General features: G+C 41.5%; 1 protein-coding gene across 1 annotated transcript; it reads left to right on the forward strand.

Moving 5' to 3' along the window:
• The first annotated feature begins 1,219 nt into the window (after positions 1 to 1,219).
• LOC148896581 (uncharacterized) lies at positions 1,220 to 3,505 on the forward strand. Its single transcript, XM_088999110.1, has 4 exons — positions 1,220 to 1,379; positions 1,470 to 1,553; positions 1,698 to 2,138; positions 2,689 to 3,505. The coding sequence occupies exons 1-4, from the start codon at positions 1,280 to 1,282 to the stop codon at positions 3,066 to 3,068; spliced, it is 1,005 nt and encodes a 334-aa protein (XP_088855236.1). The 5' UTR covers positions 1,220 to 1,279; the 3' UTR covers positions 3,069 to 3,505.
• Positions 3,506 to 15,973: the final 12,468 nt, after the last annotated feature.

Below are 15,973 nucleotides of genomic sequence, written 5' to 3' on the forward strand. Positions count from 1 at the left end.
ATTCCACTAGAAAATCATGAAAACAGAAATCATGTATTACCCTCTTAATTATGTGTACAAGCAATGTTTTCCAGTTATTCTTAAAGATTATATCAACATTAAACATTCATTTATTCTTAAACTGTCAAATGAGTTTTGAACATTAATCAATGTGCTAATAAAGAAAAAGAAAAAAAAAACTAATTATTTTTTTGTGTCGAACAGTTTTAGAAAAGGATGGGTTGTGTTTAATAACTCTATGGTATCTGGATTTGAACATTATTTACTTACAGCACTCTCTGTATCCTCCAAGTATTCTAGTTTCTCCTACATTGTAAAAATATGCAGTGATGGAGTACATTTGCTCACTGTTCGCAGGTCTGTCCCAAATGGACTGAGGCCTTGTGAAGGAGTAATTATGTGTCTTAGTAGCATACATTTGCGTATTAATAATGCTGAGTTGTTATTTATTTATTATTTAATTGCGCTTGCAAAGAAGAACGCTGAGGCTTGCTATGAACAATGCTTATGCTCTTAATAAAGACATTATTTTGCTCTTAATAAGGGAATGTTTATGTCCTTAATAAAGATATGCTAATACTTATACTAAAAATACAGTGTACAATTTGAACAGTATAGAGCTTTTTGACCCAGGTACTCAAAGAGCCGTCTCCCCATTTTATCGACTGAAATGATGCAGCATCAGCCGCAACTGCTATTTGGTCAAGGCACCTTTGAGGGCGTTGCAGTGATTGAAGAACAAACCCACGGGAATTATAAAGACAACCACTCTACCACCCCAATCACGACAATGTCAATGACCTTGACACGTTCAAATTTCTCTCCAAAACAGTTTATTTTGACAATGAGGTATTTAAATTTCGAGTAAGGGCTATAAAGAATCTTGAAAAATTTGCCCAGTCAGTTAGGTGACTTCCTTTTATTAAAATGAAGAAATATGAAGTTTACTGACTGTCCTATTATCTTTAAGATTTGGACCACCTTTTCCTGATAATGAAAGACACGACCTATGACAAACTGAGTTTAACAAGTTCCTCTAGATTTAAGTACACAAAGAGGTTGACAAATGACAGTTCATAGTAGGATTGGTACTTCATTTGCTCCTTCGATTTATTACAGGTCTTAACTGTTTTTCCCCAGACGGCTCCTTTAAAATCATAGAAAGGCGTGGCTATTCTTTTTTTCCTGATTCAGCAGATGCCAAAGCCTAAGCAAGGGTTTTTTGTTGCAACACTTGGTGTTGGTGTCAACCAAGACGGTGCCAGTACAAATCAGACACATGTCAGTGACATTTAACAACAAATCTGGGATGATTACAGGAGGTGGTTGGGAATTAATGGAATCAAAATATGAATATGGAGGGAGAGTTCCGAAATCAGGTAAAAACCACTTGGATTTATATATTTTAAAAATGATAATACTTGACCAAATGAATTCTGCTCCTCTGTATTTTGTTATTTGTGATTCAGTTAGGTGGATTGGAGGTGTCGCACTCTGTCTGGGGCTGCTCTATCTTCTCCTGCTGCTTATTATCATAGCCATGGTGGCCCAACGTGAGTACATGTCTTGAAACGATTGCAAGGCCAAACAACACTGTGCTTACGTCATTGCATTGGGAGCTCATCGACAGTTGTTGCTTTAGACAAAATTCTCCTGTGGTGCTTTTAAAGACTCAGAATGTATTCATTTTGTTGCAGACATCGAACCAAGCCCCTTGAATGACATTCAACAATGGTCTGTTGGTCTCACCACCTCTCCCAATCTGACTTCACACTATATTCAGTTGCAAGGCAAATACAACACCTTGTTAGAAAGCAATAATCAGTTAGAGACCAAAGTCTGTTCTCTGACTAAGGAGAAGGACACTGTCAAGGGGGAGCGAGACCGCCTTCAAAAGGAACAAGAAGCACTTAGACGTGAGCGAGATGGTCTAATAAATGAGAAAGATACCCTACAAACTGAGCGCAACAGCCTCAGGTCAGAGCGGGAAAACCTCACAGTTGAACGGGACCAATTGAGTTTGATGTCCAGCAACCTGACCAAAGAGCTGGAGGTGCTGCAGAGCCGGTTCAGCAAAGTGGTTGCAAGTCGGGACGGCTTGAAGGAGGAGACTCAAGAGTTAAATCAAAACAGATCAGGTGGGTGCGGCATACTTCGAAAAAAGATAGTAAGCACAACCATCCTGCTTTGGGCTTCCTGCTCAGAACAATTAATTTAGCAAGATGAAGATTACATGAAGAACTAATTTGACACATTTGTTTCACTCTTCATTTAATTACAAAAGAGGGCTATTCTATTTATCTGTCGATGTAAATAACATTACTGGATTTTTATTTGCGGCCCAGTGGTCAACTGGTTAATGCGTCAAACTCACGGTGCAGAAGTACTGTTTTCAAATCCAATTCCGCCCTTGCTTTGTCAAGTTTGTTCTCTGACTGCCTGCATGGATTTTCTCCAGGTACATCCACTTTCCTTCGACATCATCATTAAATACTCTAAATTGATCCGATAAGTGAGTGTGAGTGCAGATGGTTGCATGTTTCTGTGCGCCCTGCGAGTGGCTGGCAATCGGTTCAGGGTGTCCCCCGACTACTGCCTGTATAACCTAGGGAGGATAACATGGTTCCAAAAATGGATGGGTTTTATGTATGAATATATTAATCATGCCCTTTTTTCTGCTTCTTTTAGTCAAACTCTGCCCAACAAATTGGGTTAAATTCAAGGAAAAATGCTACTACATCTCTGAGAAAGGTGAAACAAGGTCATGGAAAACAAGTCGAAGAGACTGTCAAGACCGAGGAGGTGACCTGGTCATTGTCACCTCAAAGGAGGAGGAAGATTTTATCTCTGTGTATTATGATAGAGTGTGGATTGGTCTCTCTGACTTGGAGCATGAGGGCAAGTGGATGTGGGTGAATGGGAAGGAACTGGACTTTCAAGGATATTGGCAAAAAGGGGAACCAAATCATGATATCAGTGGAGAGGACTGTGTGGAGCATTCTCGTTCAGGGCGGGGATGGAATGACATGCGCTGTACTGAGAGACTTTCTTGGATATGTGAGGATTAACATGTTTGTGAGTGTGTGTCTGTGTGTGTGTGTGTGTGTGTGTGTGTGTGTGTGTGTGTGTGTGTGTGTGTGTGTGTGTGTGTGTGTGTGCGTGCGTGTGTGCGTGCGTGTGTGTGTGTGTGTGTGTGTGTGTGTGTGTGTGTGTGTGTGTGTGTGTGTGTGTGTGTGTGTGCGTGTAAGGATGTTGTGAGTGACTTCCCTTCTAATGAACTGTGTGCAAAATAATCATCTTTTGCTGCTCCACCAGAAAATCATTAAAACAGAAATCATGTACTACCCTCATAATTATGTGTACAAGCGTACAAACAATGTTTTGAGTTATATTTGAGTTTTATATTTTAAAAATGAGTTCAACAGGAAACATTCATTTATCGTCAAACTGTCAAATGAGTTTTGAACATTAACCACTGTGCTAATAAAGAAAAATAAACTACAAATATTGTACAAATCCTTTTTTGTGGCTAACAGTATTAGGAAAGGATCGGTAGTTTTGAATAACTCCATGGTATCTGGATTTTAACATGATTTATTGACAGACATTGAAGTCTAAAAAGGAAATCAAACCTCTGGCTTTCCTGCTTTTTATGTAGTTTGCATTCTCTGTCCACGCATGCAGAGATTTTCTCTCGGCACTCTGGTTTCCTCCCACGTGGTAAGCTGATTGAACACTCCAAATCGTCACTAGGTGCAAGTGTGCGCGCGAATGGTTATTCGTCTTTGCATGCCTCTGCGATTAGCTGGTATCCGCTTCAGGTTGTCCACCGCCTACTGCCCGAAGAGAGCTGAGATAGGCTCCAGCAGAGCCTATCCCTCGTGACGATAAGTGTATTAGAATGTGGATGGATAGAATCATAGCATATTAAAAAAAAACGATCCAGGCAACCTGCTGAATATCGCTCTCTCTGTACTACTGCTTCTCCTACATTATAAAAATATTTAGTTCAAAGAAAACGTTAAATTCCTCATCACAAGAGTCGCGAGATGTGACCCTTGTGAGGGTAAAGCGGATCAGAAAATGGATGGATTGAATCTCATACACGGGTGTGTCCATTCTAAGCAGTCAAGGCTGTTTAAGATACACAGTGATCTTGTTTGACTATGTTTGTGTATGTGAGTAAAAAATATTTACATGTGTGCAATCATTGCAAAAACAACAAGTAATCTCCAGCCGGTGTTGACAGCTCCATCCACATCCGACCTTGCTTTGTTTTTGTCTTATTACCTTATCTCTTTCCAAACTCATTCTCAGAAAGGTGGTTGCGTCCCCTATCTGTCACACATTGTAATAATCATTCTTCTTTATAACTATGAGTCTATCTTTATTAAGGGATATCTTTATTATCCCTTGTTAAGAGCAAAAACATTTCTTTATTAAGGGCATATGTATTCTTCATTGCAAGCTTCAGCGTTCTTCTTTGCAAAATTACCGATTTGAATTATTTTTTCTTTATCCTCTAGTGAGGCGTACATTTGCCAGGCTTTTATCATAGCATGTTGAAGGAAATAAATACATTTAGTTAGCCATTTTTAACATTGTAGGATGAACATTAAAATAGTGAGTCAACCAGTATCAATAGTGGTCTGTTTTCAGTGGATGGGTGAGGAAGAAGATGGGGAATGTTTGCATGTTTGAAGTGGTGGTTGTTTAGATACCTGGGGGTCGGCTAGTCTGCAATATAGGAAGTAATACATTTACCCACCCATGTTAGGCACTGTGTAGGATAAGCGGTAAAACAATTGAGTTACTCAGCATAGATAGTGCTTTGCTTTCAACAGGAGGATGTGCAAGCGGGCATGGAAGGTTTGCATGTTTGTTTGTGGAGTTGTGTCTGTTCAGGAACCAGGAGGTCAAGGGGTCAGCTGGTCCTCATCACCCAAGGAAAGATAAAAGTTACGACTTAGCCAACAATGCACAAAGGAGGTGAAAGGTTACAACATAAACCAAAACGCTGACTGGGTTGGTTCTCTTTAATGTCCTCACGAGTAAATTTAATGTTGATTTCTACCGAGTTGAGGTGATCTGTGAAGGATGGAATTTCTTGTTTTTTAATTATGACAAAAGTATCGTCCACATATCTAAACCAGTGTCTAGGTTTTGTCCCCGGGAAGGATGTGAGGTCTGTTTCTCCATCTCTTCCATGTACAGATTAGCCACTATGGATGAAACGGGTGAACCTATAGCACAACCATGAATTTGTTTGTAAAATTTCTCCCTCAATTGAAAATATGTGGTATTAAGACAGATTTCCAATAATTGGCAGATGTGATCCGGTTTAAGTTTGGTTCTTTCATGCGGAGTAACATCCACCAGCAGTCTCGTCCTCACCACTGAGACTGCTGCTGGGGTTGGGACAGATGTAAAGAGAGAAGTCACATCGTAAGATGCCAAAATTTCCTCAGGTTCCAATATAAGGTCTTTGATCCTCTCTACAAACCCTGTGGTGTTCTCTACGTGATATTCTGTGTTACCAACCAACGAGGCTAAGATAGTTTTTAAATATTAGGCTACATTTTTTTTTCCAAGATGGCGCCTGAGTAGGCGGCCATCAGCAAGTGCTCTCACGAGCCTTGCTTTTTTTTTTTGTTTTTGTCTTGTTATTGTGTTTTCTTTTGTCACTTTATGTTATTGTGCGTCACATGGAACGAATACAGATTGTTTTTCAGCATTTTTGGCCACGGCAATCATCAAGGAGGAGACTGTGCTGAGCGGTTGCGCCTTTCGGCAGCATGAATATACCAGTACTGTTTTTGAATGGGAGGAATGTTGGAGCCATTTGACTGCCATCGCTGGACAGCTCTGGGGCCATTGTGCTTTTTTGCGCCTGGAATGGGCAGCATCTTCACAGCCCCGCTTAGTTCAGCAGAAAGGTCAGTGCTGTTGGACAGTCTGCGGTTGGATGGATGCATGGCTTGAGGAGCCCGCGATAACAAGAAAGCAGCGTCAGCGCAGAGCGCCGATGCGTATGTGGAACTGTCGCGGCTTGGAATTGAAGCAGATTTATGTGGGACAGGAGATGTGAGACAATCTCTTTTCGTCAATGGATGCTACAGCTGCGTGTTTGCTTTCAACATTTAGCTTGTAGTAGACGTACAAATTCCACCATGACGTCCCTGATCCACTGCTGACATGGATGCTTTGATCCTCTCCTCTTTCAACTAGAACAGCTTCATGTCATCACAAAGAGGGTACAGCAAATCCTGAAGAATGAATGACTCTGTGTCTTTGTGTTGTCATATTTGTTATTTTTTCAAAAAAAAAAAAATTCCCAAGATGGCGGCGCGTGAACACGCAGCGGCTCCCCTGTCCCGGCAAATTGGCGTTTTCATGTTTATTATGTTTGTTAAAGTAATTATAAGTGCCCTGCATGCTGGGTCCGAGAGGACAGTAATTTCATCTGTGCTGTATGTCATGCATATCAGCATATTTGACAATAAAGCTGACTTTGACTTTGACTTGACTTTGATTGTATGTAGAAGAGTCAATGCTACAAACAATGGGTCTGAGGGGGCAATGAAGCAGGAAATGTCACACATGATTGGTGCACGACTATTTTGTCACCGCCGGTTGATTCTCCCTTGTCTCGTGCAGATGTGTGCCTGTTGTGGTGATAATAGACTATACGACCGCCTTCCCAAGAATTCATCAGGTGACTGTGATGTTGTGTCCCTATTAATGTCTGTTACTGTGGTTTTGTAGTTTCATTCCCAACGACACAGCACCTGGTGGACGATTGACTAAGGCTTTTGATGGAATTTGGACTTTGAGGAAAAAGATGACCCTCACTCTTCGATTGATTGAAACGACAAGTGGCCCGCTCCCACCTGGGGGCCATTGTGTGATACTGTCATGAAAGGAAGTCATGGAGTCAGATGGACATGTTGATGTTCCGTTGGTTGAGAGGATATAACATGAGTGTGGTCCCAGAAACGGGTCATGAGGGAAATGGAATGTCGTCATATTTCATATGTTGCTCTTATCAATTTTTTTGTTATATTTTCTTTTTAATGTTGGCATGCCTCATAATTTGTATTTTATCACATTTTTTGCTATTTTGTCTTTTCACTTTGGTCACATTTCTTAATTTGGTTGTCTTACCCATTTTTACTTTAGTTATGTCTTTACTTCACCCACTTATTCGGTTAGAATAGTTTACTATTTAGGCAATTATAGTGATGGCCTCTTTTTTGAGGCCAAGAGAGGGAATGAAGAAAATAAATACATTTAGCCATTTTTAACATTGTAGGATGAACATTACATTAGTGAGTCAATCAGTATCAATGGTGGTCTGTTTTCAGTTGATGGGTGAGGAAGAAGAAGGGGAATGTTTGCATGTTTGAAGTGGTGGTTGTTTAGATACCTGGGGGTCGGCTAGTCTGCAATAAAGGATAAATTTACTCAGTCATGTTAGGCACTGTTTAGGATAAGCGGTAAAACAATTGAGTTACTTAGCATAGATAGTGCTTTGCTTTCAACAGGAGGATGTGCAAGCGGGCATGGAAGGTTTGCATGTTTGTTTGTGGAGTTGTGTCTGTTCAGGAACCAGGAGGTCAAGGGGTCAGCTGGTCCTCATCACCCAAGGAAAGATAAAAGTTATGACTTAGCCAACGCTGCACAAAGGAGGTGAAAGGTTACAACATGAACCAAAACGCTGACTGGGCAGGAGCAACTCGAGATGTCTCCACGACATCCCCCCCAAAAAGATGACGACATTAAGAGGAGAAGGGATCCAATCAACTGCTGATTATTTGTTTGAGCCAAATTTGAATATGCATGTGGTACACCTTTAAATCTGGGCTCCTCAGTCTTAGTCTTTGTCTTTCTTCTCTCTTGCTAATTTGGGACACACTAATATTTTCTGTGTCAGGGAGCTGAGACCCAGAATTCTGTATTAGATCAAATTGTTAGGAATAAAGTATCTATGAGTAACTTGCTGGCTTCTTTGGTGATCTCTCTCACAACGAACATGCCAATTGTTAGGTTACAACGTTGCACAATCAGGTAAATATTTAATTCCATTAAAATTTACAATTTTAAAGATAACCGTAAAATGCTAATATTAGCCTGTAATATTTTAACCTAACAATGTGAATGGGGTATATTGTACCATTGTACCATTCGAATCGTGGAATGATTTGTTCAACAATTTATGAGTAAAATTGTTTAATTTGTTTTAGGTTTAATGGGAAATGTTTTATCCCGCTCTAATTATACTGAAATTGGGTCATCAAACCAAGTAACAAACTTAAAAGTAAAAGAAAGTAAATATACTGACTATTTATGGAGCAATTTTTGCAATTTACACATGTTGAATATTCTACACTACAGTATTGTATATGCAATGCCAGTGTCTCTCAAATGGAGCAATCTTTTTTGTGACATTTAAATATCACCGACTTATTTAAAATAAATATGGATTAATAGGGTTCCTTAACACTAACAGAGATATTAATTAAAAGCAGAACATTTAATATAGTTTTTTTTTTACAAAGGAATAAACAATTTTATTTTGGAATTTTAATGTGCAAAGTTAAATTAATTTATTAGCCAGAATTTAATCTAGATTAAAACATTAAAATGTTGGTTTATTTTAATCAAAACAATGACATAAAAAACTAATTATAGATAAATAATAGAAGATGGCCCTGAGGTTGACAGAGGTGCAGGCTTCCTGTGTGGAGTTTGTATGGTCTCCCCATGCCTGTATGGATTTTCTCTGGGTACTCCCACATTCCAACAACATGCACGCCAGGTTAATGGAGCACTCTAGATTGTCCCTTGGCCTTAGTGTGAGCACAGATGGTTGTTCATCTGTTTGCCCTGCGGTTGACTGGCAACCAGTTCAGGGTGTATCCTGCCTCCTGCCCGGGGAGAGCTGTGATCAGCTTCAGCATGCCCCATGCATGACTTTAGTGAGGATAAATGGATAAGAAAATTAATAGATGAATGGAAGGATGGATGGATAGATGAAAGAATGGATATTCATTAAAATTGAGAATTTGTGTCAAAATGGAATAAACCGATTTATTGCATTGACCCTATTTGTTATTTTCATTTAACCCCTAAACTTGGGTAAAAACGGAATATCCTTTTTTTAACCTAAAATTGACCCATTTGTAGGTCGGTTCTTTTTGAACAAAGTGGGTCATACTTAACCTAAAATGTGTGATTTTTGACCTAAGTATTTTTAGACCTTATCAACACATACAGTATTTACTCTTTTTCTTTGATTGGTTGCCCTCTGCGGTGGTAACACAAACAATATGAAATAAGGAACTCTCCCGCCCACTTCGGCGAAGCAAAGCCCACTAGTTACATTTGTCCCTTATGCTTAATGAGCCCTCTCAATTGATTTAAGGGGCTTCACACATCATGATTATTTTGTTTGACTATGAGGGTTATTGTATTTTGGGGGTTGACCTGATGTGAACAGTGCAAAGTTGCAGGGTTCGATTCTGGTGTGCTGTTTGCATGTTCTCCCCATGCCAGAGTGGGTTTTCTCTCAGTACTCCGGTTTTGTCCCACATTGCAAAAACATGCATGACAGGTTTATTGGGGTCTCCAAATCATCCCTAGGTGTGATTCTGAGCGTGGACAGTTGTTCGTCTGTATGCTCTGTGATTGCCTGGCATTGTGTACCCTGCCTACTGCCCGTATATAGCTGGGATAGACCGCAGCACACCTCACTCTCCTTGTGAGGATAGGCGGATTTGGAAAAAAATGGATGTAAGACTCCATTATCAAGTGTTTCAAATTTTGGCTAAATTACTGTATATTGTCATACTTGTACTTTATACTGGTGAAGAACAGCAGAAGCTAAAGTAAAGCACCATTTTGGTACAATGAGGTATAATGGTGTATTTTGAAATTCTGATCATAAAGTTATCCATTGACATGCTGATGCTTGTGTCTCTACCTATTTGGTGGTTTAGTATGGATCCTGGTGGCTTCCTGCAATGTGCCAGTCCCTCTGCTGCAAGGTTGGGTGATGTTTGTATCTGTCACTGCCTTCTTCATCTCCTCCGACTACCTCTGCCTCCTTATCACCGGCCTGGCTGACCGCATCAATATCGACTGGAACTTTTTGGTAGGTAGTATTCGAGTCTGGTGTCGGTTTGCTTGGAGCAGCCAATGCATGTAATCATGCATTGATCTAGTGTGTGTTTGTGTGTGCGTGTCATCTCCAAACTTGGGGTACCACCCAAGTTTCTTTGGAACCTCCAGCAGCTGCATGACAGGATGCAAGCCAGAGTACTCTCCAGTCAAAGCTCTTCGGGGAGAATGCTGGGGTGAAGCAGGGCTGTGTCTTAGCTCCAGTGCTCTCTATTATCCTCCTCTCTGCCGTCACATGCCTATTTCACAAAGGCATCGGACATGAAGATGGCATCCGGGTGGAGTACCGCCTCGATGGAAACCTCTTCAACATCCGACGGCTCCAGGCCCACACAAAGACAAATATCTGCCACATCTGTGAACTTCAGTATGCTGATGACTGTGCTGTACTAGCTCACAGCTCAGCATCTATGCAGCATGCTCTCAACACCATTTCTAGCTTATACCAGTCTTTTGGTCTCCAGATCAACATAAAAAACAGCTCATGTTCCAACCTGTGTCTCCAACTCCGACACCACCCAGGATTCACATCAATAGCATTTCACTAAATATAGTGGATTATTTCACCTACCTTGGCTCCACTTTGTCTTCCGATTGCTCCCTTGACATTAAAATCCACAAATAAAGCCTCGTCATCGTTTGGTCGTTTACGCAGCAGTCTTTACGAACCGAAACCTGGAACCAAGATTGCCGTAGACAACGCAGTATGTCTGTCCACTCTACTGTATGGGGCAGCAACATGGACCACATACCGCCGGCACATTACTACCCTTGAGGCCTTCCACATCCGGAGCCTGCATAAAGTCCTTGGCCTGTCCTGGGAAGATCGAGTTCCCCACTCAGACATCCTTCAGCGCACAAATTCCATCTTCATGGAGTTGCAAAGAAACACCTTCGGTGGATTGGACAGACCATCCGCATGCCCGATCACCGCCTGCCCCGCCAAGTCCTCGATGGACTAAAAAGGCGCAAAGCGCTCTGCAGGGGGGAAAAAGCAACGCCTCAAGGACTACACCAGGGACCTCCTCAAACGAGCCAACATCAACACCACGCAGCTCGAAACTTTGGCCTCCAACCGACAAACCTGGCAGACCACTTGTGCCAGGATAGTCTCTGAAATACATAAAATCTACCAAGACAGACAATTAGAGAGACGCATTCAACGGCACCAGCGGGAGGCTGGTACCCCCTGGCATCCGGCCTCCCATGTTCCATCTGCGGACGTGTCTGCGGCTCAAGGATTGAGATCTATGCCCATGAGAAGTGGAACCAGCGACACCGTGTAACTATCTATCTATCTATCTATCTATCTATCTATCTATCTATCTATCTATCTATCTATCTATCTATCTATCTATCTATCTATCTATCGATCGATAGATAGATAGACTTTCCCCGTCTCCTGTTGACCGGGCAAGCAGGTGGCACTCCTCAAACGCTTAGGCTGGCAGACTGGCATCGGACTGGCAGACTGGTATCACTGTATGTATGTATGTGTATGTATGTATGTATGTATGTATGTATATATATATATATATATATATATATATATATATATATATATATATATATATATATATATATATATAGATAGAGTGTTTTATGCACATTAGTAAACATATTAGGTTATTTCATGTTTAGCTTAGTACACATTATGATTATTGCACGTTTAATTTCAGTCTAATAGCATTATCAATCTTATTAGTTCAATAGTCGTTGCAAAGAAGCAACGGCTCCAACTTCAATCTAAGACCCTCCCAACACTGAGTTGTCCGTAGCTGAATGGACAACAGATCGCTGCTGTGGACATTCAAAAACTTGTCAGAGCGGGAGCTCTCTCTCTTTGTTCCTATCTTTGTCCGTGTGCTCATGTCTTCGCTCCTACTTAGACGAGAAGTGCTTTTTCTGTCTCACTAGAATAAAGTAGTTTTTTTGTTCACCATCCATCATCATTACTGATATTTTTATCACTGAACTTCTTTGAACACCGAACCAGGAAAGAAACAAGAATTTAAACCGAACATTAATTGGCGCCGAAAAACCCGATGCCAGTCTGCCAGCCTAAGCGTTTGAGGAGTGCCACCTGCTTGCCCGGTCAACAGGAGACAGGGAAAGTTCCCGGTGGTCTGCCCGTTAAAAAAATTTGACGGGTGAGACCGGAGGAAAGTAGTTCCTTCACTGGACTTGCCTCTTGACTGACGCAGAAAGAGCGGAAGAGCACAGAAAGGTTTTTATTTTTATTTTCTCTTCGCTGAAGCCAGCTTGTGAGTCCTCACAAGAGACGGGAAGAATATCATTTCTTTCTGGTGGCTGTGGGGCTCCTGACGTTCGGGCTGGAGGACAACGCGGCAGTGTTCAAAAGTTCACTAGGTGAGTAACGCGCTAGCTAGCAGCCATTATTTGAATGTATTGTGAGACTCCTCCTGGCTAGAGGTATCTTATTCATTTAACCCATGTACATACCGGTGTAACGCGGTTTTCTTTGGACTAAGGTGAGCCCAATAAGAAGACGGGACCGGTGGTGCACAAAAGGACTTGTGTACGCGACATTCTAGTGCTTTTATGGACTAGACGTCTGGTTTTTGTTCCACACGGCGACTTATGACTCGGAAGTTTTCCAGCAAAGAAATCGATCACAAGGTGGTGATAACCTGCAACTCAGTTCGTGTGAGGGCTGCTTCCGGTTGAAAAAACCGAAAGGTTTTTAATTCTGATGCAGACGTTATATGTTATTTTAAAGAGCAGCTGCTAAAGTACTGGGTTATCTGAAAAATGAATGCATTTAAAATGGTTTGTTCTATGCTAGAATAGTGACACAGAAAGGGTTCTTTGTCTCAGGGAGGAAAAAAAAGGTGGGGGCGAAGTCATTTGAGCCGTTAGTGCGTGCCAGAGTGTGTGTGTGTGTGTGTGTGTGTGTGTGTGTGTGTGTGCGTGCGTAAGTGCATTCCTTGTGTGTGCGTGAACGCGCATCGTGATTGAGGATTGGCGCGAATCACGCCCTTTGTTCTTGGGTTTGAATCAACATCACGGGGTGTGCCTCTTTTCTGAGTGATAGTCACTGAAGGAATTTGTTTGTTGGAAAATTGAAAATGGGTGCTATTTTTTCTAAAAAAAAATTATGTCTAAAAAGTTTCCAGGAAGCGAACTTTATTGCAAGAAGTGGATGGAACATAGTGAATATTCTGGTGCTATTCAAGTTCAGCCATTGGACGAGATTATGTTTCAGTTGAAGAGGCCTCTGCGGTTGGCAGATCTCTCCAAAAGATCCGTGATGAGAGTTTAGCTTGTGATAGATGACTTATACAAGCGCGAATCAGAGAGCATGAATTGGAAGTGAAACGAATTAAAAAAAGATGGCAGATCGGATGCAGTCATTGATCCAAACTGCAGAACACCCCCATAGGAGACCATGAGGAGGGGCTGTGGGCTGTCCCTAGGCGAGCGCCTCAGACCCCCCCGCCCCTCCTCCTCCTCCTCCTTCTACTGTTCAACCCCTGTGGGCAGGTGGCCCCCCCTGTGATGACTCCAAATGTCTGTTGTATCCGCTTGAAGAATTGAATGAAATTAAAATGAATAATGAAAGTGATTGTGAAGCTTTTCCACTTGTTCAATTGGCTAATTCTTCAAGCATACAGGACTAAACCATCTTGGTGCGATAGTGATGTCACTGAAGCATGCAAAGGATTAGGTGATTTTTGTTGAGAATGCGGAAAGTTGGACTGAGAATTTTGAGGAATTGTGTGCTTCTTATCAGTTGAATGGACAAGAAACGCTGAAGGTTCTCAGGAGATGCTTGGGACATCATTGGAATCGGGTGAAAAGGTGTTATTTTGGGAAAACATCGACGGGAACAAAAATGACGTATGAGGAGGTGACAACCCAATGAAGATTGGTTTGTGAGAACATACGGACATTATAAAAAATCCACCGGAGTAGGAAATTTAACATAATAACATAAAGAATGGGATACATGTAAAGGCATACTGAAAGGTCACTTTCAGTGTGTTTTTCTGACACCCCAACTGTATTATTTTCTGACATTATGAGGATTCCATATATGTTGAGCAATTCAAGCAGATTGGAAAGAATGAAAAAGCTATGTCTTCAAAGATGGCCGCTGAAGAAGTACCTCCTGCCTTAGAAGGACAAAGGAGCTCATGTTCTTAAAATCGCCATTGTTGAGACAGAATTAACCGATGCAGTAGGCGGGGCGAGCTATGGAATGGGGAATTTGAGCTTGGGAGTCAGAGGTCAAAGGGGTGGGGAGGATCTTCGCGCGGGGTCCACTCCACCACTTCCTCGAGAAGGCTACCCTCTCTTGTTCCCCCACATTCACTCTTCCCCCCTTACTGCTTTATGTAGACCAGATGTGGGTCAGGATGAGAATAGATTGGAACACACGTCCCCTACTGGGGACACTCAGAAGAAATGTCTTCATGTATTGCTGACCTTAAAAAATTCGGTGACTTCTCAAATTCTATTATACATTGACGACATCTTAATTGCTTCACCGACTGAAGATGAGAACAAGACTGTATCAATAGCTTTGTTCCAATATTTAGCTACAAAATCCGAAAAAGATTTGTGGCTTGCCGATGGTGCTAAGCTCGTTGACGAGCTGTATAAAATAGACAACAAACCATGTTTACCGAGAAACATATTCCCTATGGTGGCTCGATTGAGCCATGGTAGTTCACATGTATCAACAGCGGGCATGGTGTTTATAGCAGGGAAAGTATTCCATTTAAGCAGAGGTTTCAACTCGTATGCAAAAAAAAAAAAAAAAAAAAAAAACTTTTGTTGGAGTTGTTTGATTTGCTGTAAACACAATCCACAAGGTAACATGCGACCAAAAAGAGGAATATTTCCACAGGGGTCACACCTCTTTGAAGTGGTCCACATGGATTTCATTGAACTAAGCACAAGTAATTCTTATAAATACTGTTTGGTGTTAATTGATTCATTCACCAGATGGGGGAAATTGTGCCTTCAAAGAAATCCGATACACTATCCGTTGCAAAAGCGTTATGCAAACACATTCTTCCAGAACATGGCATACCAAGAATAATTTGGAGTGATAATGGTCATTAACATTTTGTTAATGACGTAATAACCAAAATTTCTGAACATTTAGGTATTAAATTAAAGAACCACTGTGCACATCATCCAGAGTGCAAGATTAGTTGAAAGAACGAATGGTACGATAAAAAATCGACTCAGAAAAACGATGGAGGCAACAGTCAAATTATGGCCTGAACGTCTATTTCTGATTAAATTATATATATATGAAAATAATGCCCACTAATAATGGCTTAACGCCTTTTGAGATATTGCAATAGAAGACCATTCTTCCTCCCATTATGGGAAGGTGAACTTTGGGCAAAAGAATGAATCAGATCCAAGCGTTTTGTTGGCAAAATCGTGTAAAATTTTTACAACAAAAAAGAGGTCCACAGCACGTGTACTGCCGCAGTCCTTTGTTCCCTCCACAGGAACAGAGGCTGCTGTGCCCCGGAGGCAAGGCGCTGATCAAGGTCTGCACCAAAGTCGGAGGGGCCATTCACCGTGCTGATCAAGATCGCCAAAAGAACCACCTGGGTGCATCAAAGCCACTGCAAGATCGCTCACTAACCAGATCCTGAGCAGGTGGAAGAGAGACGGAGCCAAACTACTCAATAGCCATGGGTTTGGTCCACATCATCTTGCTGTACGAATTCGTGAAGACAATCCAAATGACACACGTAGAACCTCCCATTCCATCAGCCTGCGAAATGCCACTAATACATCCAACGAC

The sequence above is a fragment of the Hippocampus bargibanti genome, linkage group LG06 (genome assembly GCF_051943395.1).
Source record: "Hippocampus bargibanti isolate YZ-2025 linkage group LG06, ASM5194339v1, whole genome shotgun sequence".
In the NCBI taxonomy this organism is placed as follows: domain Eukaryota; kingdom Metazoa; phylum Chordata; class Actinopteri; order Syngnathiformes; family Syngnathidae; genus Hippocampus; species Hippocampus bargibanti.